At 47.4% G+C, this 27,211-nt stretch overlaps 1 protein-coding gene across 8 annotated transcripts in view; it reads left to right on the plus strand.

Moving 5' to 3' along the window:
• LOC147627466 (uncharacterized) overlaps positions 1-27,211 on the plus strand; it is a 91,053-nt gene that overhangs the window by 26,449 nt on the left and 37,393 nt on the right. For 5 of the 8 annotated variants that reach the window (XR_015268241.1, XM_086814363.1, XM_086814365.1 and 2 more), the window contains exons 3-6: positions 934-1,008; positions 24,480-24,521; positions 24,820-24,882; positions 25,012-25,101. Coding sequence is in view for 7 of the 8 variants with exons in the window: in XM_086814363.1 (XP_086670489.1) it covers positions 934-1,008; positions 24,480-24,521; positions 24,820-24,882; positions 25,012-25,101 (270 nt within the window). In the remaining variant the exon portion in view is untranslated. The remainder of the gene's footprint in view (positions 1-933; positions 1,009-24,479; positions 24,522-24,819; positions 24,883-25,011; positions 25,102-27,211) is intronic. The other 3 variants (XM_086814366.1, XM_086814369.1, XM_086814367.1) reach the window with 2 other exon arrangements.

Genomic DNA, 27,211 nt, shown 5'->3' on the forward strand with positions numbered 1-27,211 from the left:
GGCTGTGCAGGAGGAGCTCAGCGCTGCCAAGGCTCTGTGCTGGCGAGGCTGGTGGGGCTGCGCTATTGGCTGGCAGCGCTTACGGGCGCTTGTTGGAACTGAATGTGGGCAGTACTAATGGCTGCAGGCAAAGTAGGTTGCACAGATGACTGAGACAGGTGGCACAAGGGCAGCAGCTAGGGTAGCAACTCTCAGATAGGTGGCGATGGAATTTTAGGTCCCAACGATGATGATGGTGATGAAGATGGTCTTCACTCACTCCACGATCTCCTTCATGATGCTACAAGAGAGGTTCAAGCCTTTTTATACTTTGGGGAAGCCTTGCTTTTTGCCAAAAAGCTTGTCTATGCTTTTGCTTTGCCTTTTTTGCCTTTGCTTTTAATAATAAGATATTACTCATCTCTTAATAAGGTCCTTGTGCTTTGCTTTTATAGCTTCGGGCCCTTGCTTTTTGGCCCTAGAGCTGCTTTTTGGAAAAGCAGCTTTTAGCTTTTTGATTCAGCTCAGTCTCCTCTTGTCAGTCATGCCCTTGGCTTGCGGTCAACCCAGTTTGACTTTTTGCTTTTTCCTGCTTTTTGACTAAAACTGATGCTTTTTCTTGAGCAAACTATGTGATCTCTGTTCCCATGTCTTCTTCCACTTGTCTGGTGTCCGGGGCATGGGTTCCATTATGTGAAATATAGCTAGGAGGGCCAAATAGTTACAGATTGCATCAACTCACAGGTTTAATGAAGGCTTTGTTGTGCGTCACAACAGTCTACCTATTACATGCTACATATACAATCTGTTAATTGTGATATTAGGCATCAAATTGTCATTCCAATTGTGTATACATGGCAATGCCTACCTATCCTTTCTTTTTTTTATGTTCAGGTTTTGTGTTCAGAGTGATAATAGAACATTCTTATGTGCTGAATGTTTTTGTCCATGCAGGAGTTTGAACAAAGCCTGGGTCGGATTGCTGCTGGAAACACCACATTGGAAGACGATATTAGCAGCATGAAACTTGTATGTTAAATTTTTCTACTTGCAAAGGTTGACCTATAAAGAATTAAATGTTTTTTGTTGAATAGTATTTGCATCTGATGCTGAACACTCTTGATGCTACTGGCTCTTGAGATTGGAGCTTAGATGGCTGCAGGAGTTTCTGTTGATGGAGGTGGGGTGTTGGAGGGCTGGAGGAGGATTGGATGCCATATTGGAATCCGCAAATGGATTGATGTAAGAAATTGTCTTGGGGTTTCTTTTTGGGCGGGACCGCGGGGGCGGGGGGGTGGGGTGTGCTTTTGTTTGTAGGTGCTGGTAGCCCTCAGCTGACCTCTATGAAGAGCCGATAGTGGCTGAATGGTGCAGTCAACCTCTATGGAACCCCATAAAGGAAGAATAAAGAGGGAGTTACAAGGGGCCAGTTACAACTCTAGTGCGAGGGTAGAGGAAAGCCATTGCTCATCTCACCGTGTGAGGGTAGAGGAGTCGGGCTTGCGCCATGTGTTGAACAACATGGCCAACGACAGCAATGGGAAGCTCGCATCCAAAGTCGAGGTAATACTCATGCGATTGCCACTTGCAATTGCCTAAAGGGCAAGATTTGAGGAAGTGTGTGGACCAATTGGGGCATTTTTGACAGCCCTATAGGCTACAAGAGGTGCCCAACGGTTGGGACATTTATTGGACACAATACAAACATTTTTGTGGACCTTTTTAGAGATGCTTTATGACTTGAACGGATGGCTGAATCCAACCTGCCATCATATTCTATATAGAGGGATTTTTGAGCATTCAGAGATAGAGGTTGCAGGGCCAAGATCAATGGCGGCAGCAACCAAGAAATCTCGATCACTCTAGAAGCTTTGAATTCAGCAAGACACATAGATAGGTATGCATGAGTAGGATCTAAGTTCAGATCCAAGAACCATTGTATATCTGATCATTTTTTGTCTCTCTCTTCTCATGTGCGTTTGCTAGATCATTAGGATTAGCATTAATCTAGTTTGCTTAGCATAAATTATGTGCTTAAGTCTCCGCTCTTAGCACTCATGTGACAAGAGGGGGGTTTGGGGAGCACTTCTTCAATAGACTTCCTAGGCTATTTACACTTGGATGACCTTTTCAAGGGTTGGTTGGGGGTAGTTAGCCTTGTTCAAGTTGGACGTGCCAAATAGTGCTTACAAAGTAGTGTCTGTTGCATGCTTGCCACTTTGTCTTTTCTCTTGTCCATATTGTTACTTGGTGCTTCTGCTACACCTCCTGTTCACAAGGTGATGTTGTCTATCTAGCTTGCTACCTCAGAGTGGGCTGGCTGCTCCACCTTGTGCTGAGAGGCATCGTCCTCCTGTTGTGAATGATGAGCCAGTGTAGGCTCAACCTTGGAGTGCACTGGCTGCTCCACCTCATTATCAGAGGTATCGTCCTTCTGTTGTGAATGACGAGCCAGTGTAGACGCCAAATCAAGAGCGACTGCCCACTGGTGCCCAGTACTAGGAAATGCACGTCCTTACATAAGCTACATTCTTGGCTGCAATCTCTAGGAATTGGTTACAAGGACTTTTACACAGGTGACATGACTTTTGACTCAACTCTAGCTCCTATTGTGGATCTTCTCAGTGTGCTTCCCTACTGCATCCCCCGTCTCTATTGGGCAGGTTGGGTAGCTAGTTGGGCAGGTCGGACAGCTGGTCGGGCAGCATATAAGGGACAAATTTCCCTAAAAATAGGCCATACTGCAGTGGTTGTGTTTGCTAATCCTCCTAGAGTGGTTTCTTTCTTGTCAATATCTGATTTTCATATGGGGATCAGAGGTTTGGGCTGCTTTAAACATGGTCCTTATGGGGAGCTTGCTAGGTCGATCTGAAACCCAGGCATAGATGTTTTGAGGTTGGATCATTGATTTGATTGTATTTTTTTAGTAATATGTACTTCTCTTCGATCCTTGGATAAAGTTGATGGAATTGTAGATAAATAGACTTATTTATTTCATGGGCTTGTTGCTTAGGTGCCTACAAACAACATATGTTAAAATTATGTTTGTCATTTGTGTTTTGGATAGTTATCATCCGAGATTAGGATGGCAATTGTTGAGGTATATTGACCTCTAAGAGAAACAGGAAAACTGTCACATGCATAAAAGCTGTGTGTCTTCTTTCAGCCCTAAACACCTTTTCGGGAACATCTAGATGCAAAACATAAACAAAAGATGGAGAGAAGAGAGAGAGATAGCTGTGTTTCCAGTATATAATGTACAAAAAGGGTACAATCTTGGCAAGCCCTAGGCTGCCCATGAAAAGGTGTTGTTGACTTCAAACAGTCCTATTCTAAAGGATCCAATCTCTAAAGGACTGATGAACCTAGCCTTTGCCTTATATAGGCATTTGAAGGAATTGTGAACTGGGTGACCTGCTGTCGGCCAGTTCCCTGGACATAAAACAATCCCTTGCTGCAGCTGACACCAGAATACCTTCTTTATCTGCCAATGCCTTCCTTGCCAATAATAGCTACTGAAGCTCTTGAATCTGGTCTTTATCTGTTGCCCTTCAGCGATTAGCTATGGGATTACCAGCGTCATGAGAGAAAATTTGCCACCACAGAGATTATTGCATTGCTGCTTCTACAGCCCGTTCCCTCACACAAAAAAATTGAGATTTCTCTCTCTAAGCACCTACAAAAGAAGCTCGGGGAGAACAAGGATAGTGATGACCTTATGCGTGGGTTGTGTGCCTCCATGCAAGAGGAGATGGATAGGTGGAAGGCAGACATGCAGGTATACATGGCAACTCAGCTAAGCAAGATGCAGGAGGAAATGGTCCAAATGTTGGACACAAAAACCAGCCACCATACCTCACTAATCATGGAGCTGGAGGCCCAAGTCGCCACCCTTAAAGTGGAAAATGAGACCTTGAGGGCATGTACTCAATTCGAAGGAGGAGAAATTCAACTATCCCTCAATGATGAGCTGAATACACTTAGAGAGCAAATGAAGACCCTCCAGGAACAAGAGGAGAAGAAGGCAAACGAGGCAACCACATGGGCCGAGGTGATTAAGAAGACACAGAAACATGTGAAAGAAGGGGGCAGCTGGATTGAGGTTGCCAAGAAGCAACGGAACCCACCATCATCCCCAAACATCATCAATGACACTCGAAGAGGAGAAAAGAAGGAAGATTAGGGCATTGAATGTGAGAGTGGTGGGATGGAAGGAAGGAGCCTCGCTGAAAGAGGACGCCATAGCACTATGCAAAAAGCTGAAAATCCATGATACCCCCTTCGTCGAGGCATGGAGGGTGGGCAAAGACACCACCAAGGAACGCGCACTCATCCTCAAGTTTGCAGGGTTGGAGGCGAGGCAATCATTCCTTACCAAAAGGCGGGCACTAAAAGGAGAGAAGACTTACCTCGAAGACAATCTCACACTAGCATAGGTGGCACAAAGGAGGGAGTGCATACCACGCATCTTGGATGCACGGAAGGCAGGGAAATGGGTAGTGTACAGAGACTTGGTCTTATACACAGAGACACATCAGTGCCACAGGGGAGTTGGCTTCCAGAGGTGAGAGGATGCAGATGGGAGTCTATTCACCACCCGCACTCACGCATAGTAGGGGGTACTTGGGGTCGGGAGGGGTGGCTTTACGATACAGGGATGAGCTTCAACATGTGATACAGTTGGTCGGGCGGGATGAGGCTACGCGGTTTTTGTGTGTGAGGATCCAGACAGAGAGGGCCAGGGACATCTACCTTGCAGTGTGATACTTTTTGCACCCTCCACTTCTAAATATGCCACACATGGAGAGTCCCCTTATCTGCCCCTTTATGATGACATTATGAAGTTTTCCAGTCTAGGGGACATGCTCTTGGCTGGAGACTTCAATGCCCGCACCGCAGGTGCACAGATACCCTTCTTTGAGACAGATGATCCCATATACCAGGAGATTGACACGGTGGGTACGGATCTAGAGCGGACATCACAGGATACAGCAGCCTGCACAGACTATGGAGAGTATCTCTTAGCCCTCGGCGGGGCTCATAGGCGAGCCATTTATAATGGCCTGGCCAGATGGCCTTGATCCAACTCCTTCACCTCCTACCCCTTCGGAAATGGAGCTAGTACAGTGGACTATCTAATGGGATCCCTCTCTGTGATCCCACTCATTCCGGAGTTTACCATCTCGCCTCGCCCCATCGGTGTTGCAGCTGATTATGCATACCTGGCCTTCTCCCTCACATGCTGATACACCACCCAACCACCTGCTCTGCCCCATCACCGCCCGAGATACCACTTCACAAGAGAGACCTCTTCCATCTATTTTGATCACGTCTATCGCATCCTCTCCGACCTCGACCCCCACATCCCACTTGATGAGCTTACCACACACCTCTCAACCACCCTCCATACGTCCATTGCAGCCGCCTTCCCACACTCCAGAGCCACCCCTATATGACCAAGAGGGACTGGCCCACAGAATAGCTAGTACGACGAGGAATGTTGTGATACCCGAGCCCGTCTACATTGGGAGATGGCGCTAGGATCCACCACTCACTAGTAGGCGCGAGTGATCTTTCGATGTCTCACACAGAGAAAGAAGAGAGCCTACCTAGCCAAGCTTGAGTAGGAGCTATACCAGCTATTTCTTGGGAGGGATTGAAAGGAGGCCTGGAGGAACTTCCAGGATCATCGCCTGTTGACTCCGATTACTTCACCCGGCACCTGGCACAGCTATGCCACCGCTCTCTACCATGCCACCGAGCAGCCACCTCTCCCCCATCCACCCAAACCTCGTCCCCCACACTCTTCCTTCTTTCACCTGAGCATGGTGAGAGATGCTATTGACAAGATGCAGACTGGGAGAGCACAGGATCATGATGGACTCCTCATCGAGCATTTCTCTCATGCTAGGGACATGCTAGCCCCTTTACTGGTTCACGTGTTTAACAGGGCTTTATGTGAGGGCTTCCCCGCCAGCTGGTCATCGAATACTATTGTACCTATGTTGAAAGCAGGTGACCCCATGGACCCCAGCAACTACAGGACTATCATGATTGGTCACACCTTGGCCAAGATTTATGGTTCGATTTTGGAGCATGAGCTTAGTAGATGGTCCGAGGAGCAGAGACTCAGAGCACCGGGCAGGCAAGCTTCAAGAGAGGGCAATCCACACTAGATCAGGGGATCATTGAGGAGGGGAGAGCTCATGGGCATCGGATATACTGCTGCTTTGTGGATTTTCGCAAAGCTTTTGATACTGTCCCACCGGCGAGATTGATGAGGAGACTGCAGGATATGGGAGTGCTAGTAGAGATGCTTTGGGGGATCATTACACTCTATGAGTCAGTCTCAAGCAGAGTACGGGATCCAAGAGGTGAGAGGTGACTCAAAGATCATACACAACACTATCAAGGTGAAGCAGGGCTGCCCCTTGTCTCTTACTCTATTTGGTCTATACATTGACGAGATCTCGGATTACATAGACAGACAAGGAGGACCAAAAGCACATTTAGCAGGAATCCTGATACCGATCCTCTTGTATGCAGATGATATTGTTCTTATTTCTGCTTCACTAGAAGGGCTATAGAGGCATTTGGATGCATTACGTGCCTTTTGCGAGGACCGGGACCTCACTGTGAACCTTGGAAAGACCAAGGTCATGATCTTTAACACCTCCTCACTGTGGATAAGTAGATTTGTAGTACAGTTTACATACAGTGGAGAGCCTGTGGAGTTGGTTACCTCATATGTATACCTTGGGATCACTTTTGCTGGACCTCAGTTCTAGATGCGGAAGGCGGCCGAAGCTAGATTGATGAGGGGATATGCAGCCCTTGGCTCGCTAGAGAGGCAATGCTCACAGATACAGTTTCAGGAGCCAAGGATGAAGCTTTGGCTATTTGATACTCTCGTTACACTTGCACTACTGTATAGTGCCCCCATCTGGGGTCCCAGCTTATACCACAGGAGGAGACAGAGGAGAGAGCTGGTCGAGACAGATACAGAGGAGGTATATGATGGTGGAAGCTGATGGAGAGGCCCCTAGTGGCGATGATCTCGCGCATGATTAGGAGTAAGCCATCAGTGCCACATGAGATTGTGTGGGCAGAGATGGGGGTGCACTGATAGTGACAGAGGCTCTATTCCAGACAGTGCCATACTGGCAGAGGCTATGGGAGCTTCCACTAGATAGATACCCCCGGCCAGCCTTGGATTCCTCGAGACAGTTGACTCTCGAGGGAGATACAAAGTGCTGGTATGCATAGGTAGGCACTTGGTTTGGCATGCATGGTTTGCAGATGGAGGCACTCCCCCCGTTCCAGTACAACATAGAGGCCTCGTCATTTACTCTCAGCCGCACAAAGCGGAATAGGGTTATCAGGAAGGACATTGTCAGATTGGATACTCAGAGGACATGGAGTTCACCTAGTCGTCCACTAGGGACGAAGATGGCTATCTACAGAGATCACCTCCTATGCTTGACAGAGGAGGGTTTCATCATCTGCTCACGCTACATGGACACACACCTATCTTTTGGGGTGAGATGTGCGATCAGCGAGATCTGCACCTCATCCCACCAGCTGAGAGTGGAGACTGCCAAATATGGGCCCAGGGGGGCCGCACCAGAGGACAGGATATGCCAGCTCTATCACACAGAGCCCGAGATAGGATCATTACATATGCCAATGCCCTGTATACTATGAGATTCGGGGGAGGTTCCACTGCCTCTTCCGAGCTGGGTTTGGACCACTTTCCAAGATCATGGACTTCTTGGATCAGAGATGCCTAGGACTTTCTTCTAGAGCTCCGTAGACATAGTGAGTCCTTAGTGAGATCCAGATTAACTGTACTTGCTTGAGGACCAGCACGGAGAGCTCTCACCGACTTCTTGCATACGAGGACTCTGAGGGCCGATCCACTCATTATACTTACCCATAGGCTAGTGTAGGAGCTTGGCCGAGAGGTGTGACACTCGACAGAGCCACTGAGTTATGCAAAGCTCGACGCCTTAGACCCCATGGCCCTTGCCCACAGCGATGCCACCACACAGGAGGATTTGGGCCATCATCACCCATCATCGCAGGACCTTCTCGCGCCAGCTCAGTTTTACCACTTTGAGCACCATGTCACAACGGCCCATGAGGGATGTAGCCTGGAAGTGTTTGTGTAGTCGCATGAACGGTTGTGAGGGAGAAAAAAAAGCATGTTCGCTTTTGTTTGAACGAGAGAGAGAGAGAGAGAGAGAGAGAGAGAGAGAGAGAGAGAGAGAGAGAGAGAGAGAGAGAGAGAGAATGAAATGAAATGAAATGTTATATTAACGTCTTCAAAAGGCCATAATGACCTATGAGACCAAAAGTTACATCATGGTGGATCTGATACAATGTCTGGATAAAAAAACCCAGAAAAATGAAAAATAAAGATGATACTACTGGTACCTAGAAAATGAAACTGGAACTGGAATATAGCGAGGGGGGGGGGGGGGGGTACGCTATGGAGGTGAGTGGAATATAGTGAAGGGTGCTGGTTGCGGGCTGCTGGTTGTTGTAGGCACAGGCGTGTAGGTAGCCAGGTTGGCAGCCGACGAGGCCTACGTAGGCGGCCATGCTGGTAGGCGCCTAGGCCTATGCAGGCGGCCATGCTAGCAGGCGCCCAAGCCTACGCAGGCGGCTAGGCTGGCAGGCGCCCAGGCCTACGCAGGCATGCGGCCAAGCCTAGGTGTAGGTTGGCGCAGGCCACCTGAGTAAAGGCGGCGCCGACAAAAACGCAGGTGATGCCACCCAGTCAGGTACTGCCGGCGGCGCTAAATCCAGGAGGGGTGAAAAAAAACCCAGTAAAAGCATTGACACGCCAAATTCACTACTTTCGTTTTTTTAGATTAACCTTTTTTAAAAAAGAGTTTAAAGGCCCCTTAAGGTTTAAAGGTGTTTTTTTTTAAAATAAAGAAAACAGAATATATATATATATATATATATATATATATATATATATATATATATATATATATATAGGGGTTTATATAATCTTCCGCAAAACACAAAAGCAAAAGCTCAAGCTGCTTTTGGGGAAGATTATATAAACCCCTTAAGTGGGCTTCTTGCCATACATCTGTCAAGTTTTCAAGCTCTCAAGCTCTCAAGTTCTCTAGCACTTTTTTGTGCAAGATCGAATTTTCTCTTCCCTTGTCCTCTTCAAGATGCCGACCCAAGAATCAGAGTTGGAGCCCCTTGTCGAACGCGAAGGCTTGCCGGCTACGGAAGATAGCGATGCCGATCTTTTTGATGATTATGTGTCTAATTCTGATTTCCAAGAGTTCAAAGTAGCTCTTGAAGCTTCTTCTTCGGAACGTCAGGCACAAATCGCAGCCCAGATGCAAGCTTTGCAGAACTTTGGCTACATAAGTGGCAAGTCCATTTTCAGTTTCATCCATATGATGATGGAAAAAAGATCCAGTTAGCAGCAGGTTTCCTCTCAGGCAAAGCTTTGCTTTGGTGGAAGGAACTCAACCCTAAGCCAACGACTTGGGCACAATGAAAGCTACAAAGATGGATCCCACTACTCTTTTGGGGTTCTTTGTAGCCGGTTTACCAGACTCATACCGTTTACAGGTTAAAAATAACAAATGCGAAACTTTGGACTAGGCCATTCATTCAGCTCGTATCTATGATGATACAATGGTCTCTTCCAAGTCTAAACTCGTTACCGAGCAGGGGAACAAGCACAAAAGAAAGTTCTCTGCACCAATGGCTAACACGACTGAAGGAAAGTCTTCGGATCAATCTTCGAAGAATTCAAGTTCGACACCAGCGAAGAAGAAACGACTCCTTAAGGCTTTGAAGCTCAAGAAGGAGGGACGTTTTATGTACAAAGCAAAAGGACACATGCGTAACGAGTGCCCGAAGCAAAAGGGTGCAAAGACCAATGCAAGACCCAAGCCAAGCGCAGCTAACCAGTTGTCTTTGACAGGTACGTCAGTTACTGTACTTTCTCGCTCTAGTACATGTTCTGATTGTCTGTTCAACTCTAAAGTTTTTGGCTTGCATGATCTTCTCCGAGTTTATGGAGAAGTGAATAGCCATAGAGTCCACATTCTTCTAGACCGTGGCAGCTCACATAATTTTGTTAACTACAAACTTGTGCAGAAATTGAGTCTTGATACGACACCCAGCGATCATACCTATGAGGTACGCCTACCTGCGGGAAGGCAAGTATGGGATCGAAAGGTGGAGATGCTACCAATCTAGATTCAGGACTACAAAGATATTCTGGAATGCTATATTATGCACCTAGAACATGTAGACTTGTTATTAGGGATTGAGTGGTTTAAGACTCTTCAAGTCCAGATAGATTGGTCTAGTCATATTTTTTCTTTTCAGCATAGGAACACCCATTATAGTATTTTAGGTGATTGTATACATCCCTCTTAGGGACCTCTTGTAAATACAGTTGATTTTGGAAATATAATGGATTCTTCTTTGTATATTGCTTTCCATTGTGTATTGATTCCACTTTCTTCATTTCTCATACTTTCTATGGATGTCAATGAATTAAGTGTATTTGAAAGCAAAGAATTACAAAAGATCCTTGATTCGTTTCAAGATGTATTTCCTAAGGAACTGCCATCGGGTTTACCACGTGAAAGGGCAATAGATCATCGTATTGACTTGATTCCTGGTGCTCATCTTGTCGGATCTGAGGAAGATGAGTTGGCTAAACAACTCGAAGATTATTTGAGGATGGGCCAGATCCGTCCAAGTAAATCACCTTGGGGTGCACCTGTGTTGCTTAGGAGAAAGAAGGACAACACCTGGAGAATGTGTATAGATTACAAGAGATTGAACAAGCTGACAATTAAGAACCGTTATCCTCTCTCTAGATCAGATGACTTGATTGATCGGTTAGCAGGAGCGAAATATCTCACGAAGATAGATTTACGTACTGGCTATCACCAGATACGTATTCATGAAAGGCATGTCGAAAGAACCGTCTTTCGGACTAGGTATGGCCACTACGAGTTTCTCATATTACCTTTTGGGTGAACCAATGCTCCAACCACTTTCCAGCAAATGATGAACGATCTTTTTCGTAAACATTTGGAAAAATTTGTGGTGGTGTTCCTGGATGATATTTTGATATATAGTCGTAGTCTTAAGAATCATGTTAGACACCTCATGATTGTCTTATCTATTTTAAGACAGAATCGACTATATGCTAAGTTAAGTAAATGTGAGTTTTTTATGACAGACATCATTTACTTGGGACACAAGATCACTAGAGATGGATTGAGCATTGACTATGACCGAGTTTAGAAGGTTTTTGGATTGCCTTTACCAAGAACAGTGAAACAACTTCGTTCTTTTCTCGGTTTTGTTGTTTTTCTTCGGAAATTTGTGCGGGAGTACTCTCAGCTCACACTACCGATGACCGACTTGTTGAAAGGTCGTGGACGTAAGTCAAATCAGCCTATCACTTGGAATAACGATTTGGATATGGCCTTTAGACTTTTGAAAGATAAAGTCAAGGAAGCACCTATCTTGGCATTACCCGATCCTAGTCGGCCTTATGTTCTTGAAACTGATGCTAGTGACTATGACATCGGGGCTGCTTTATTTCAAGATGGTAGACCTGTTGCTTTTGAAAGTAAAAAGCTACACGACACTCAATCTCGTTGGCCAACCCTTGAGAAGGAGCTTTATGCTGTGATTCACGCTCTCAAGGTTTGGAGACATTATTTATATGGCTCCAAGTTTGTGGTATTGATTGATCATCGGTCGATCAAGTATGTGTGTGATGCGGTTGATTTGAGAGGAAGGAAAACTCGTTGGGCTGAGTTAACGCAAGATTTTGATTTTGAGATTCGTTATCGGAAAGGGTCCATGAATAGTGTAACACTAATTTATAAGTGAGTGTGTACACACTTCATTAAGTTTTGGGCGACCAAAACTCACTTATAAATTATGACCAGCCCGGTGTTCACACACATTGATGTCTCGAGGTGGATAAAACCCAATGTCCACCACCCAGACCTTATCCCCTTGTACAAAGGGAGTAACTGTCTGTTCTAGCTTGCTCCACAAAGCACCTACCTGCCACCTAGATTGGACAACTCACCACCTCACTCTTCTCTCTCTCTCTAGAAGAAGGCGCCTCCTTCATGATGAGGGCTTTTGGACTGTATTTTTTGCACTTTCTCCTTCCCAACTCCATATTCAAGCTTGCTAAGGTGTTTCCCAAGCTTCCAAGAGTGTTTCCGGGTGCTAATCACTCTCCTACACACTCCCAATGACTGAAATTCAGCAAAACAACCTCTCTTTCTTGTTGTAATTTCTGGTCTTTTTGCTGAAAACCCTAATTTCAGCCCTCCTTTCTCAAGTTGAACCATAGGGGAAACTTTCCTAGGGTTCCCTTCATTCTCTTGAAGACTTATGTCGTGAAGAATTGCGACAAATCAAAGATTTCAACACTGCAAGCACTTCCATCGTGAAGATTTCCACTGTCATCGACTCTACTTGCAATTGGTAAGCTTTTATGCTTAAATATGGAAGCAAGTAGGAGGAGGGAGGAACCGGATTACAAGATTACATACCCTGTGTAGTGTTCTCTTGTCCTACGTGCTCTCTTGCAGATTGTTGCTACCATGTGTTGGTGAAACAATAGAGAGCAGATGGTAGGGAACATGGGCACTTGAGAGGGTAGTGCGAGTTGCAAGTCTACACCGACAACCACTTGTTTGCAATACTGTATTCATATGCATTGGTATGGAAATCTGGTCAGAAATGCCCATGACACTATGTACTTAATTCTCCCAAGATCAATATACTTTATTTGAGGGAGGGGCCGGCCGTTCCGGCTCATTGTGTGTCTCTTGTCAATTCAGCAAATTACTTCTTGTATTGAGCATGTGTCCATCAAATCTTAGTGTATTTAAGTGTATTGATTAGCATTGTGTTCAACCAAGTTACACCCCTGCTGCTTCCTATGTCAAAAGTGTGCACTTTACAGACATATGCTTCTTCTAACCATGCTTCAAGCATCCACTCTTTATTTAACCAATCATAGATAGTCAATTGTTAAGGGTATATTTTTTGAAGCTAGGCATCTACCTCAAAGGCTGATTCTATTCGTCTAGAAGCTGTTCTTTCCAAACCTAAGATATTGTATCTGTTTGGTAATGTCATACAGATGGCCTTGTCTTGCCTCGTCCAAGACGACATGTGATTTTTTCATGTGCATGCTAATCCCACAACCAGTCACAATGTGCAATGAGCTCTACCATAACAACCCTAGCACAGATCCATAGCACAACTCGTCAATCATACCTACTGGCATCTTGCATAAGTTGTTGGCAAAGTAGTTCACTTAATGTGCAAACAAGTCCTAATGTACTTCCAATGTGTTTTTGCATAACCAGTAGATACTCACGTTTACTTTAGGACAAGCATAAAACTTCCCATCAAATTCTACGTATCTCCCATGTTCTCGAAAGCATGAAGATCACATGCAACTGTCAAACAATCCTACGTATGTCCCTTGTCCTCGAATAACCTGAAGACAACATACAACTTTATAACAAATTCCATCCCTAGCATGTCAATGGGTTATGCTGTTGGGAGAAATTGGCAAACCCCAAACTCATGTATAATAAGAGTGGCCGGGACGTGTGCATCTGGCCTTGGTACACACGTGTTCTTACTTTGTGTTTGTGTTGGAGTAGTAGTAGGATCCTCTACTTGCTAGATGAGAGGGGTGCATTAATGATCAACTAGTATGCTTGCATTGTGGATTTGAATAATGCATCTTTGTATATATAGCATGTTGCTTGTTGCACAATGTGTGTGTGTGTGTCAACTCTCCCATGACATTGTACTCTTGGTCTCAGTGGGTGATGGCATTCGAAGACCTTTTATTACACTTGGGCATTGGACATGGTGATGGAGTTGTCTTGAAGTGCTAGTGTCACTTGCTCTGAATAAGGTGTTGGCATCAAACATGGAACCTTGTGGTGGGATATTGGGGTGAGGTGATGGTCTTATGGTGGCCTCGGACAAGTTGCATGGCATGAACTCGGGCTAGTAGTTTTGAAAATTTCAGTAACATAGTAATAAGGTTTTAAACCGTAGTGTAGTATGAAGAGGAGTCAGCTGGCCAACAGCCACATTGCAGGCAGATATGGCAGTGTGATGGCGTCCTCATGCGGGAGCTGAGAAAGGAAGGAGATGGCGAGGCAATGGGCTGCTGGCCATGTGACTGCTAGCCGATTGCAGTAAATGGACATGGACGACATGGTAGGGGTCTTTGTGGACAAGTCGGTGCAGCATGGCAGGCCATAGCTGATCAAGAAGATGATAGAAAGGGCATGGGCAATGGCCCACGTGGCCGGTAGGCAAGGCACCAACTGCAGGTACAGGCGGCATGCAGCTGATCATCATCGGTAGGAATAGAAGCCTTCTCAGGCACATGATGGCACGGTATGGTGCACAGCAAGGAAAGGTAATGAAGATGATGGGGCGGCTGCCAGCTCAGGTCGACGTGGTAAGATAAAGACTGAGGCTTGGCTGGCCACTTGGCAAAGCTGCCATACAACGCATTGTGATATTCCATGAGGTACACTATAAATGGGGGTTGGGGGAGCTTGTGAGGAGAAAGGAGAGTGGAGGCCAAAAACACTACTGTCATCGTGTGAAGAAGGTTGGAGAGAGGATTTGGGTGGGAAATGCTGGTGGACTAAAGGGACAACAAGGAGACGAGAGAGATAGAATTGGGGAGATGCTGCTGGTCTGAAGAGTGGAGCCAGGAGTGAAGACATCTTGGTGAGATCGTCAACCTCATGAGCTCATCAAAGACCATTGAAGATTGAAGATGCCTTTGGCTTGCTGCGAAGCGATATTGTGGCTGTGATCATGAACCTCTCGGTACTTTCTCAGCGTCTTGAAGCTATCCGTACTTAGTGCTTTTGAAGTCTAAGAGTGCAATTGTGGATTGAGAAGCATTTGTGCTCTCTGGCTAATACTCTGTTGATTTCTCTCTCTATATTACATCTTGAAGCTTGCTGTGGGTGGTGTCATCCAGTAATGCCAAGAGCCTCAAATGTGTTGGGAGAGAAAAATTGGTGTGGGATTGTTCTCCATCGGCTGTATCACTTTTGCTCCTTATTTTCCATCCATTATATGCTTGGGGTGGTGATAGCCAGTAAAACCAAGACTGTGGTTGGTTGAGGAGCATGGAAGAGTCTTTTGCGTGTGTGTGCTGGGTTCTCCCTGAGCTTGGACACTTGACATCATGTACTTGTCTCTTGTGCTTGAACGATGGGTGCAACACATAAGAAGTGAAGGTTTCCAGATGGACGTGGTTGGCTCACTCCGGACGGAATTCGAGTGGTTTGTGTTGATCATACTTCCTTCGTGGATGAGAAGTGTTACCATTCCTTGGGAATTGCCTGAGGTAATCATAGCTGCCGAATTGTATAACAATGATGAACTAGATTGATGCCTCCTTTTGTACTTCAACCACCCATCCATCTTGATGCTTTGTATATAAATGAACATTTGCTATTAGCTCACATGTTCAGGGTACCTATTGCAGTTGTACAAATCCACTTGAAAGCTATCTACTTTGCTTAAACATAGCCTGCTTCCTTATTCATGTCAGGGTTATATTGTGTATTTGGAATGTGGAACTGAAAGAGCATTGATTGTATATACCTTGTGGCTGCGTGTTGTGGTTCTATTGGTGTTCCTTGGTGTATGGTTGGGTTTGCTATAGGGGCCCTGGTTTTGTTTTGCTCAATCTAACAACGACCCATCGAACAGGTGGAAAGTCCATTACTCGATGAGTAACTTGGGTAACTTATCACCCCCAAATTGGGCATGGACATGTCCTCATGTAGAGGTCCTAGCAAACAAGGAAGTAAAACATCATGTGTGGAGTTTCATCCACTACTGAGCAAACTTGAATCTGTCAAAGTTTGGCAAAAGACCTCTAAAAATTAAATAGCAGGAATGGGAGGTTTTACAAAACTAAGGTAAATATAGAAATCACGACTTAAGGTCTGTGAAGATTGAGTGATTCTTGGACCCACCAATGTGCGTGTGAAGTCTGACATGAATCCCACGTAGCAATAGCCTCTTGATACCACTGGACAACCTCATGGTTATCTCCTGGTGAAGGCTTGGAGCATGCATCAACATGGGCTTTGACATCATCCACCCTTGCAAGATACTGGATAACGTGCTCCTGACTTGTGATCTCAGCATCATAATCCCGCATGGGATCCTCAAGAACACTTTCGTGATCACCTTCCAACATATCTAAGGTCCAAACCAACCGGGTGGCTTTATGTGCTCAAAGTCTTCTGACTTCATGGAATTGCTGTCCATTGATCCCACATAAATACTACCTTTTGAGTTCACAAAGTTCGGCCAAACTAGTGTACTTTTCTAGGAAAAGGCAGTAGTAAAAGATGAGGTTTTACGGATTGAAAAGAAGTGAAAGGATAAAGAAAAGCTTGTAAATCCTGTGTGAGCAAGAGCTTAATCAAGACTGGCACCAAAACTGTGCTGCATGCACTTGGAGAGCTTCTTGAGAGATTCCTGAGAGAGCCTTGAGAGACTTCAAGGTACATAAAACAATGAGAGTATAAGCCTTTTTATTTGGGATTAAAAAAAAGCTTTGTGCTTTTCTTTAAAAAGCTGGCTTTCTGGTTTTTATAAAAAGCTTGGACTCTAGTTTTTTAAAGCTTAACCTTTTGATTGGTTTATAAAGCACGGTCCTTGAGCTCAACTTTTGCTAAAAATTGTCCCCCCTTGCTTTTCTTAAAAAAACAGTACCTTGCTTTTACCTTTTTATTCACCGTATTCTCTCTCTATGCAAGCGCATCCATGAAAAGCATTCTCTCTCCTCATGTTTGCACTGGCCTGGCCTGCTGTATGCCGCGCTCTGACTCGCTGCCCACATGTGCTGCCCACCAGACAACACACTGCCCTGCGTACGTGCCTGGGCTTCCCGGCTGGCCTGCGTACCCTGTTGTGCGCACATCCTTTGAGCCAAATCTCTGTTAGGCTCGTGGAAGAGAGAGAGCACATTTGATCTTTGGGGACTGTGTGCGAGGAGGACCCATCATACAAAAGAAGAGAGAGGGTGATGGCAAGGAGAAAAAGAAGACGCGTGCACATGACAGGCCTGTGGGAGAGTGAGTGTGTGATGATGCGGAGGCATTGCTTTGAACAGGCCGGCATTAGCAAAGCGATGGCATCAAGTGAGGAGTTCAAGTTGGCCAACGGGGATGGAGGTGGCGGGCTCTGTTTGAAGAACCAAGGTGCTGTTTTTTTAATTTCAAAAATTGCAGATGTTGAAAATATTATTAAAGCAATACTGAGGTATCCAAACCTTAGAAGGGAAAGTAAGGCCACAAAAGAGGCAGGGAGAAAGAAAGAAGAAAAGAAAAAAACGTGGGCTGGCAGTATGTAGGAGAAAAGGAAACAAAATAAAAAAAATCATGAGCAAAAAAAAAAGTGGCCTGCTCGTGGGTGGTGACCGGACATAAGAAAAAAGAGGCCAGTGCATTTATTTATATGGTCCCCGGACGGTCATTTTTAATGAAGTGTGGACCTGCAAACCTTCAAAACAAAGAGAGAGTGAATGTGAACTTTTTCTCGCAATTGAAGCAAAATGGGCCTTTCTCATGCAGTCTCCACTCCAGCTCTCTGGTGTGGGAGGTCAGCATAGCTGGGGGTGTCCTCTCCCCAAGTTACAAGCTGACTGAGTGCACAATCCTGGGGCTCGGGGGATGGGAAACAAAAAGGGAGAACCCTGCAAGAGCAAGCTCGCATCAACTGACGCGTGGATATGTATGTGTTTCGCCCGTACTGGCGACAAGTATGGGAGGGGACCATGGCCCTTCTCAAGTATATTTCTGGTAAGCTAGTACATCTTACTCCCTTGTTTTAGTGAATGCTTGTGCAAGGATGAGTGAGAAGTTGGATAGAAAACGCGTTGAGAGGCCCTGAGATTGCCAGTGATCTGTCGTTGTTGGGGTGGCCTCTACATCGGGCATGTAAATTGGTATGACCCTTACACGTGGGACTTACACGTGGCAACACGTGGGAGGGTCGTAACATGAGTCCTGTGTCCTAGCCATGTTGTGTATGCGAAGAACGGGGTGTCCAGAATCTGCTCCTTGTCTGCAGGATCACGCCAAGTCCACTCCCTTGGGTCCCACTGGAGGCGCGTGAGGGGCCAGCTCTCTCAAAATCCATAAACGCCGGAGTCTCTCCCTGGCCACCTTGGCCGGAGGGGGATCAATGTGCCACTCATGTGCATGAAATCCGATCACCCTCACTCTCTCCAAGGTGCATTCACTGAAGTCATCCAAAGGGGGCTCTTATCTCTTTAGTTTGCTATGGGGTCCAATAAAAAAGGTGAGCAAGGTGCAGCTCTCATCCACGCCATGAACTGCGAAGAGAATGTCATGCCTAGTAAACACGCCTAGCCATTGCGGGTTGGGGGGGGGGGGTCGGGTCAGGGATAGGGGTCAGCCAATCCTGAGGAATAGCCGAGTGATGTTGAAGCTGAGTCTGTCTTACCCTTGATCCCAACCAGGCCTCTCTCTTGAGCCTCTGGGCGAAGGTGTGTGAATGCAAGCCAATCTCCAAGGGATCTGACAGGTCCTATGCTCAACGTTCCCTAGGATACATGAAGCCAAGCCCCTAGCATGTGGCCACTAGGTAAATGGATCAAGGGGTTCTAGATAAGGGGCTGCCGAAGGTGCTCCTCCGAGGCTACCGGAGCTGACTCCTGGAGAGCTGGCCTAAGGTGATCCCAAGCTCGTAGTAGGATGGTGGCAAATCTGTCCCCAAAAACTGGGCTAAAGCCACGGGCCCGCATCTCTATGAAGATCCATCTTGTGCTTTGCGACCAAGGGCCCCTTAGGCCTTGTTAAATAGGGCCCGAAGAGGTACAAATGAAGAGGCACATCCCTGACGAAAGGGTGTGACTCTTGAATGAATAGTTATGTCTTTTGGACGTAGAGGTGTGTCCTTTAATCAATAGATGTGTCCCTTTGAAGAGACGTGTCCTTTGATGATGACCCATGTGACAAGGTGTGACCCTTCACTGGTGTCCTTTCAATGATTAAGAGTAATTAAGGGTAATTAAGTCACAATCGTGACAATGGTGCTCTTGAAGGAGAATAATGTCAATGGGTCCCCTGACCGTTGTTCTATGGAGCTCTTCTCTAAGGACGCCTCTCCTCTGAAAACATTGAGCCCCCCCCAAACCTTGAATGTTCCATGAGGCAATCCGCATATCAATCTCTGTGGGAGGCAGAACTATCAGAACTGCCCTCCACTCGAAGAGTCTTGGGCGTGGGTTTCGACAGGGAGTAGTCACAGTCAATCCTGGGATGAAGGTGCGCGAGGTGGGTGCGGATTCTGTCCTCCATGTGTCGCTACACTGTTGGAGCTCGAGAGTAAGCATGCTCAGGACTCCATCGGTCATAATAGAGGTATGTGTAGGAAGGGGGAAGAGGAGTTGCAATTGAGATTTGAAGGAACACAAAGAGCAACACCTCCAAGTTGGAGGACACCATGTCCTCGTCTTGATCTCTATGGCCTGAGCCCATCTCCATCTGAGCCAGGGGCCAAAGATGGGTAAGCACGTCGGTGATGCGCAGATCATGAAGACGATCCGTGAGCTCCACTGCTTGCCCATGAATCGTAGACACTGACTCTCCGAATCCCACTCCGTCCTCGGGGCTACACTCAAGGGAAAGGAGGAGATCATCATGCAACTCTCAGGCATGGATGGTTTGGAATGATGGAACACCACACGTATCTGCATGGGAGCCACCGTTTCCTTGAAAATATTAGTTCCTTCGGCAAGGAGACATCGGGAAAGAATGTAATCCACTGATTGCCCCAGGATCCTGGGAGGGGGCACCTGGCGACTCTGGTGGGAGAGCCCTCACCGGGGAAGCGACGATGGTCATCTCTACTGGCTCGGAGAAGCGATGAATCGATCGGTGGACTCTACTCGCCGGTTGCCTCCACTCTGAGTCGGGCAAAACTAGAGGGTGGCGGGAATGTTCAGGAGAGGCAGAGGGAAGGGGGAGTGCGGGCTCATAAGAACAGGACGGGGCATTGGCCAAGCCATGAGCATGAGACTTCAGCATTTCCTCCCAGATTTGATCCACGACATGCTTTGTTCAGGATCGGAGCATCCTGGTTAACATCTTTACCTTCTGGGAGGCGACAGCCTCGGCTAGGATGCGGTAGCAGGACCTCATTGTGCTTCTCCTAGACTCTGAGAAAGGTTATGATAGGGGGGATTGGAGCTTTCTGGAGGGCACAATGAGTCGGGTGGGATTTCCCATGGAGTGGATTCGTGGAGTCTCCGGACTCTACTTAGTCTCACACAGCCGTGTTCTCATTCAGGGAGCCCGTGGTGATAGATTCCCCCTTTCCCACTCAGTTCGACACGGCTGTCCTTTGGCACCCTACCTCTTCTTATTCGTCGCCAAGGCCATGAGCAGCTTTCTCTCAGCCCCCGAGACCGGGCTTCAGGGATCGCATCTTCCCCTCCACACGCAGGAGGAGCTGCTTGACTCAGATTTTGCAGACGACACAACAGCTTTCCTTTCAAGAGATGTGGAGAATCTCCAAAGATTCGCGGAGGCAATAGAGATTTTCTAGTGCGCGCATATCAGGAGCACAGATCAATTGGCACAAGTTGTGTGGCTTTTGGGTAGGCTTAGCACCCGCCCCGACTTGGTAGCCAGTTGAGGCTTTCCAGTGGATTTCGAGGGGCACCCCCGTTTGTTATCTTGGTTGCTAGGTTGGCATTGATCTCTCCCCCGCGTAGTAGCTCGATCTGCTTCTTCTGAGTATTCGGAAGAAGCTTTTATACTGGAGTTCGGCGAGGCTCTCCCTAGTAGGCAGAGTGGTGGTGGTGAACCAAGTACTTCTTGCCGCCATGTGGTATGTGACTTCGTGGTGGGCCTTTTCTCAGGCATGTATTGGTGAGGTACAACGATTGATCTGGAACTTCTTATGGGCCAAGGTGGCATGGAGAGTGATCATCCAGCCACTTCGTAGAGGGGGGCTAGGCCTCTATTTCACACATGTGGATGAGTTTTTAATTTAAAATTTCTTGATTTTTTTAATCTCTCCTCTCTCCTATTAGCCGGGATTTCAGCCCGCACTCCGAGTCTTGGGGGCCCTTGGTCATAGAGTACCAGATGGATCTTCACACAGAGATGCGAGCTCGTGGTTTTAGTCCGGCTTTTGAGGACAGATTTGCAGCCAGCTTACTTCGAGCTTGGGATCATCTCAGGCCGACCCTTAGACAATTAGCTCCAGTTGCCTTAGAGGAGCGGCTTTGACAACCTTTGGTTTGGAACCCCCTGATCCGTCTACCCAGTGGCCACATGTTGGGGGCTCGATTGCATGTATCATGGGGCTCCTTGAGCATGGGACCAGCCAGGTCACTTGGAGATTGGATCGCACACAGGCAGTTACCCCCGAAGGTGCAGGAGAGGGTCCGGGGTAGAGATAGGTTCAGCATCGACATCGACTTAGCTATCCCTCAGGCGTGGTTGACTCCTATCCCAGATCCGACCCCCCTAGTATGGCTAGGCATGTTTACCAGACACGATATTCTCGTGGTGGTCCATGGAGCAGATGAGGGTAGTGGTCTGCTCACTTTTTCTATTGGATCCCATGGTAGACTAGAGAGATCCGAGCTTCCCTGGCGGTCCAAGGAGTAGATGAGGGCAGTGGTCTGCTCACTTTTTCTATTGGATCCCATGGTAAACTAGAGAGATCCGAGCTTCCCTTAGAGGATTTCAGTGGTTGCACCTTGCAGAGGGTGAGAGTGATTGGTTTTCGGGCACGAGAGTGGCACATAGACCCAGCACTGGCCAAGGTGGCCAGGGAGAGATTCTGGCGGCTTTGGATATGGGAGTGCCGACCCTTCATGTGCCTACAGTGGGACCTGGGAGAGTGGACGTGGCATGACCCCCCGAATCGGGAGGAGACTTTGGATGCCCCCTTCTTTGCATACACATCCCGGCTAGGCCGCAGGATCTAGATGCCAGAGATAGATGGCACACCGGCAGTAGCAGCACGTTGGCAGTCATAGGGCCTCTCATAGCGCTTCCTTTCAGATTTTTGGAAGAGGCTTTGGGACAGCTTTCGGCCCAGAAAGATCACCCTCTTTCTTTGGTTGACGGCACACAGGAGTTTGGCGGTCGGTACTTGCCTGGTAGTTGGAGGTCGGCGAGCAGTCTGCCCACGGTGCGGCCATCCTCAGGGGTCTCAACGACACTGTCTTTGGGATTGCCCAAAGGTGCAACAGATTTCGCGATGGATTCTCTGCATCTTCACAATTGCATCTTCACAATGGACAAGACATTGACCCGAATCATTACATGGGGCACTGCTGCTTGGGCCACAGAGGCTGGAGTGGTCAAGGCTTCTGAGGAGGATGGGGGAGGGCTAGCCCTTCAGGTCTCTCGCCATCGTATTGCAGCAGTACCAGTCATAGCCCTACCTACAGGCGGCTGGCGGCTGGGCTCATGCCAGAGATGGGAGATTTGTAGTAGCATAGCTACCTGGCACATTTGGCCAGCTAGATGCAGTGAGGCCATTGAGGGTATCCACACTCCGTCTGCTGAGTCCATCAGGAGCATATGACTCGATATCATTGACACCCTCCGGGGTCATTGGGGGAAGCTTCAGGGAGGTTTTGACCGCATGAGGAAGCGTCGAGAAGCTTTCTTGAGGCTTTGGAGGCTTAGCCCATTTCTCACAGATAGAGGTGGTGACCCCACTTGGCATTACAGACCACCTATACCCCACTTGGCATTACAGACCACCTATAACCCCCCCCCCCCCTATGAGATAGCCTTCTCCTCACAGAGCGGCCAGCCGGCCCGTCTTGATCATTTGGTTCCCTCCCTTAAATGAGGTGGTTTTGTATCTAGCCCTTTGTGCCTGGTTTTTTCATTAACTAATAGAAGGATCTTTTTCCTGGAAAAAAAAGAAGAGGACGGGGTAGGGGAGATTGTTGCGGGAGGTTGGCTGGCGGCCCTGGCGCGGGTCGACGGTCTGTTACTCTCCAGCAGCAGTGTTGTCGGCAGTCGGGTCGTGGTGCTCTGCTGCCTGAGGGCCTTCATCTCTCCTAGCCCCATTAGGAAGATCTGAGCCTAGGACCGGGGGGGAACCACCGGAGTTGGTTTCTTGGACTTGGCGACGAGGACAAGCTTTAGTGAGAAGTCCCATTTGCCTGCATATGAAGCATTGGCCTAGGATGCCAGAGTATTCTACTCTCTGCAGAATGGGGTCTCCTTGGAGGCAAGGAAGGGATATGATGTGCGGCACTGTCTCCGGTGAGGCAACACAGATGCGAAGGGATGGAATCCTGGCCGCTTGTGCGAGGGCCGAAGCGGCTGTAGGGGGGGATTCCATCACTCTCCCAATGGCTGGGAGAAGAGGAAGGTATTCCTTCCTAAGGCCTAGGAAGAAGACCGTCTTGGGAAAGCCTGAAACGCGAGCCAGTGGGTCGGATGCAGGGTCGAATCCGTGCTGCTACCTCGCAAAGAAGGCCTGGGCTGTATGCAGTGCCACGGGGCTCAGCTGCATGACTCTATCTGACGCCGTTGGCAAGTCAAACTCAACCTGGTAGTAGCCGTGCCCCAAAGGATGAATATCGGTGATCTTTACAGGCGCTTCAAGGAGGCTAGCCTGTAAAAGATCTCTAAGTTGTCCGCACTCCGGGTGGCTACCAACAATCTTGCACACTAGAGTGGAGGCCTCTAGGGATGCAATTGTCGAAGCGAGGAGCTGGAGGTCTGCTTCTAAGAAGGATAGGCAAGGGCGGCGGCCTCGGTCGGGGATGACGGGAGCAGCTGCCATGGAGTCCTCTTGAGGGGTGAAGACCAGAAGAGGCCGAAGCTTGCCGAAGGATAAAATGCCCAAGAACTGGAAAAACTGCCAGATGAGAACGGAGGGGACGAGTCGGAGCCAAAAGGGAGACGCCTGGGGGGGGGGTGGATGGGAGAGGCTGTGGGGAAGAGGAGGGGGGAGGGTGGAGGGGTAGCAGCGCACAGGAGGGCGGTAGAACAGGCGGGGACAGTTTGAAGGGAGGAGAGGGGGCGGAGGCAGTTCGAAGAGAGGAGAGGGGGCATAGGCAGTTGGAAGGGAGCAGGGGCAGCGAGAGAGGGCGCGGGCAGGGGCAGTTTGAAGGGAAGAGGGGGCGAAGGCAGGGGCATCGTGTAGGGAGGGGGGGCAAAGGCAATGATGGCGCTCACAGTTCGAAGGGGGGGCGCTCACAGCTCGCTCTCCCGTGGTTGTTCTTTCTTGTAACCTCCTGTGCTAATCTATGGTGCTTCTTCTGTCAATGATCAAATTGCAGTATTGAGTGCTTAATGGTATTAATTGCTTAAGCGTTTTACCAGAATTTCCTACATTAAAATATTCGTAACAGTCTCCATTTTTACTGAATGCAGGCCTTGCAAACAGCAATTGCACAAGCTTTCCAGACCCCAGAGGTGCTTCGACAGGCCTTCGAATTTTCCCTGTCATTGCATCACCTTTATAATAATAGCATTGGTTTCCTTTGATAACGGAGGAAATAATATTGCATTTCCTTCCCCTGTGAAACAATTTTATAATGCATCATACTAACTCATCGAGCTTTTCATTCATAGAAGGGCATGAAAGTTATGTGGGTTGCAATTTCGACTGTCACTAGGTTTGATGAAAATGATAGAAAGTAGACTGTTATGAAAGCATAGCAAGCACCAAGGATGGATGAAGGCTGATCATGCCTTGATTTTGATGCGGTAGGTCATAAAAATGTTCGCACTAAGACAGCCTGCTCAGCTTAGAGAACGGATTTTCATGCTGGATGTGAGGCTCTTCATCATAATTTGTCTCATTCTTTCTTTGCATGTATTAGTTTTTGAGGAGCATGTTTTGTTTTCATGCACTGAAACAAGAGATCTAGATGCTTGTACATGATGTTGCCTTGTGATATAGAGAGATGTCAAGCTAGGGCGTATAGCAGAAAAGCAAGCTAGTCAAGAAAGTCTGGAAATATTAATGGCACTTCAAAAGCTTGGAGATCCGGTAAGGCAATTTTTGGCTTGTTCCTTTCCCCCCCCCCCCCCCCCCCTGTTCTGGCTTGTTAGTTTTGTTAAATCAAGTTTTTATTTTACATTTGACGTTCCTTGCAATGGGGGAGCATGCATCTCAGAGCATCTAACTATTTACTTAATTGAATTCACAATCAAGCATAATTGAAATGTTACAAAATACCAATCACCAACACCAACAGTGGGGGTTGAAGATGCACCGCACGCCCCCCCCCCCATCCCCCCCGCCCCCGGCGCTCCCCCAAAAAAATAGGTATTTGTAGTACAAATTCATGAGTGATAACAAGATTGCTAGATGCAACTTCTCAATGAATACAATGATAAAACAAAAACAAAGTGTTGATGAGGGGAATCGGGATGCAATGGGATCTTTTGTGGCAAACTACCAGGCAAGAGAATCATTTTCACATGTTTCCTCAAGAGGAAGTAATTCTCTCTCTACAGGCTACACTGGTTCTCGTAAAGCTCTTACCAACAAGGCATCTCCTCTTCAGCCCAGATAGCTTGGTTCTTGTAGATGAACTCAATGCCTAACTACAAAACGCAGACAAAATGATGGATTGTATTCCTCCTTCAACGTTGGGAAAATACCCTTTTTATACAAAAGCGCCAAGGCCTTACAATCCCTTTGTTTTATGGGATAACTCGCACACACCACCTCCTTTCACATGTGGATACACAGACAAGATACCCCTCTACAAGTGCCCCGGGTGTTAAGAGTTCACCGTCCTGGTGAACAAACATAAAAAACAAGTGCATAGTTTTCATACATGTGTACAACCATGAACTTCCACAATCCAAAAAACAAAAATATCCATCATCTACCATGTGAGCATGAGAAGGTGGAGTCATGCTTAAGTGATCATGTCACCTAGCCATCTTCTCCATACTGCACCAAGGGCGGGTTTAACCCTCCGCCCCCTTGGCTCCTATTCTAATTCACCAAGAGCAGGTTGCACCCTCTGCCCTCTTGGCTTCTAAGACTTCTCAATACACAAATGTTCGAGTCTAGCTTTATGCCCAACCATACAACCACCAAAACTGTATACACATGTATGAAAAGACTATATAAATGTATGCATGAAATTTTATCGAAGGAGTGAGTGAAAGCATGATGCACTTGTTGAAGGGGCGGGCAGCCAACTCTATTTTGGCACTAGCAGCATCTTGTCCATCTCTCCCTTGTCTTGTTTGCAATGAAGGTTGTGCATATGTGATGAACTTGTGCCCTTATGATCATCCTTGGAAACCAGTCCAACTTCTGCACCAAGGTAACCCTAAACCAACAATGTCCATAGATGTTTTGCATGGAGATAGTGGCAAGCTGAAGCAAGTTTTTTTGATGAAGTTGTCACCTGGCTTGATTCCGTCCAATCCATGCCTAGATGGTTATTTGAGGTCGATGATTTTCACAGCCATCAGTAGGTGGTCGAGAAATCTTTGCTGGTGCTGCTGTGGTGGCAATGACAAGGGCAGAGGTAAGCAAGCTGCTCTCTGCACTGCAGGCTCCCGGTCTCCCACCACGACTCTCTGCTCACCACCTTAGTGTCAGCTTCTTCTGAGCATTGCCTGCTGTAATTCTTCTTGAAGAAAGACTATGGAAGTAGGGGCGGAGAAACAGGGTGGTAAGGAGTAGAAGGGCTAGGGCGTGAGACTGGTGCAGCAACGGTACGTGGCATAAGGTGGCGAGCTTGGGCAGCGAGAAAGGGGAAGAAAGGCAAGGCAGAAAGTTGAATGAGTAGAGGTGATACAGTGATACGTGGCTAAGGAAAAGTGGAAGAGGTAGGCGCCAGCCGCAACACAACCACGATGAGCAGCAGAACAAAACCCAAATGATGAGCAGCAGAAAAAGGCCAAAACACGAATGCAAAGGTTCTGGGGAGGGAAAGCGATGGGAGCTTTCCCTCCCCAGCAGGATTGCCAAAATCTACTCTACCTGTAGATGAACTCAATGCCTAACTACAAAACGCAGACAAATGATGGATTGTATTCCTCCTTCAACGTTGGGAAAATACCCTTTTTATACAAAAGCTCCAAGGCCTTACAATCCCTTTGTTTTATGGGATAATTCACACACCACCTCC

Source organism: Cibotium barometz, chromosome 20, assembly GCF_041138505.1.
Source record: "Cibotium barometz isolate CiBa-2024 chromosome 20, ASM4113850v1, whole genome shotgun sequence".
In the NCBI taxonomy this organism is placed as follows: Eukaryota; Viridiplantae; Streptophyta; class Polypodiopsida; order Cyatheales; family Cibotiaceae; genus Cibotium; species Cibotium barometz.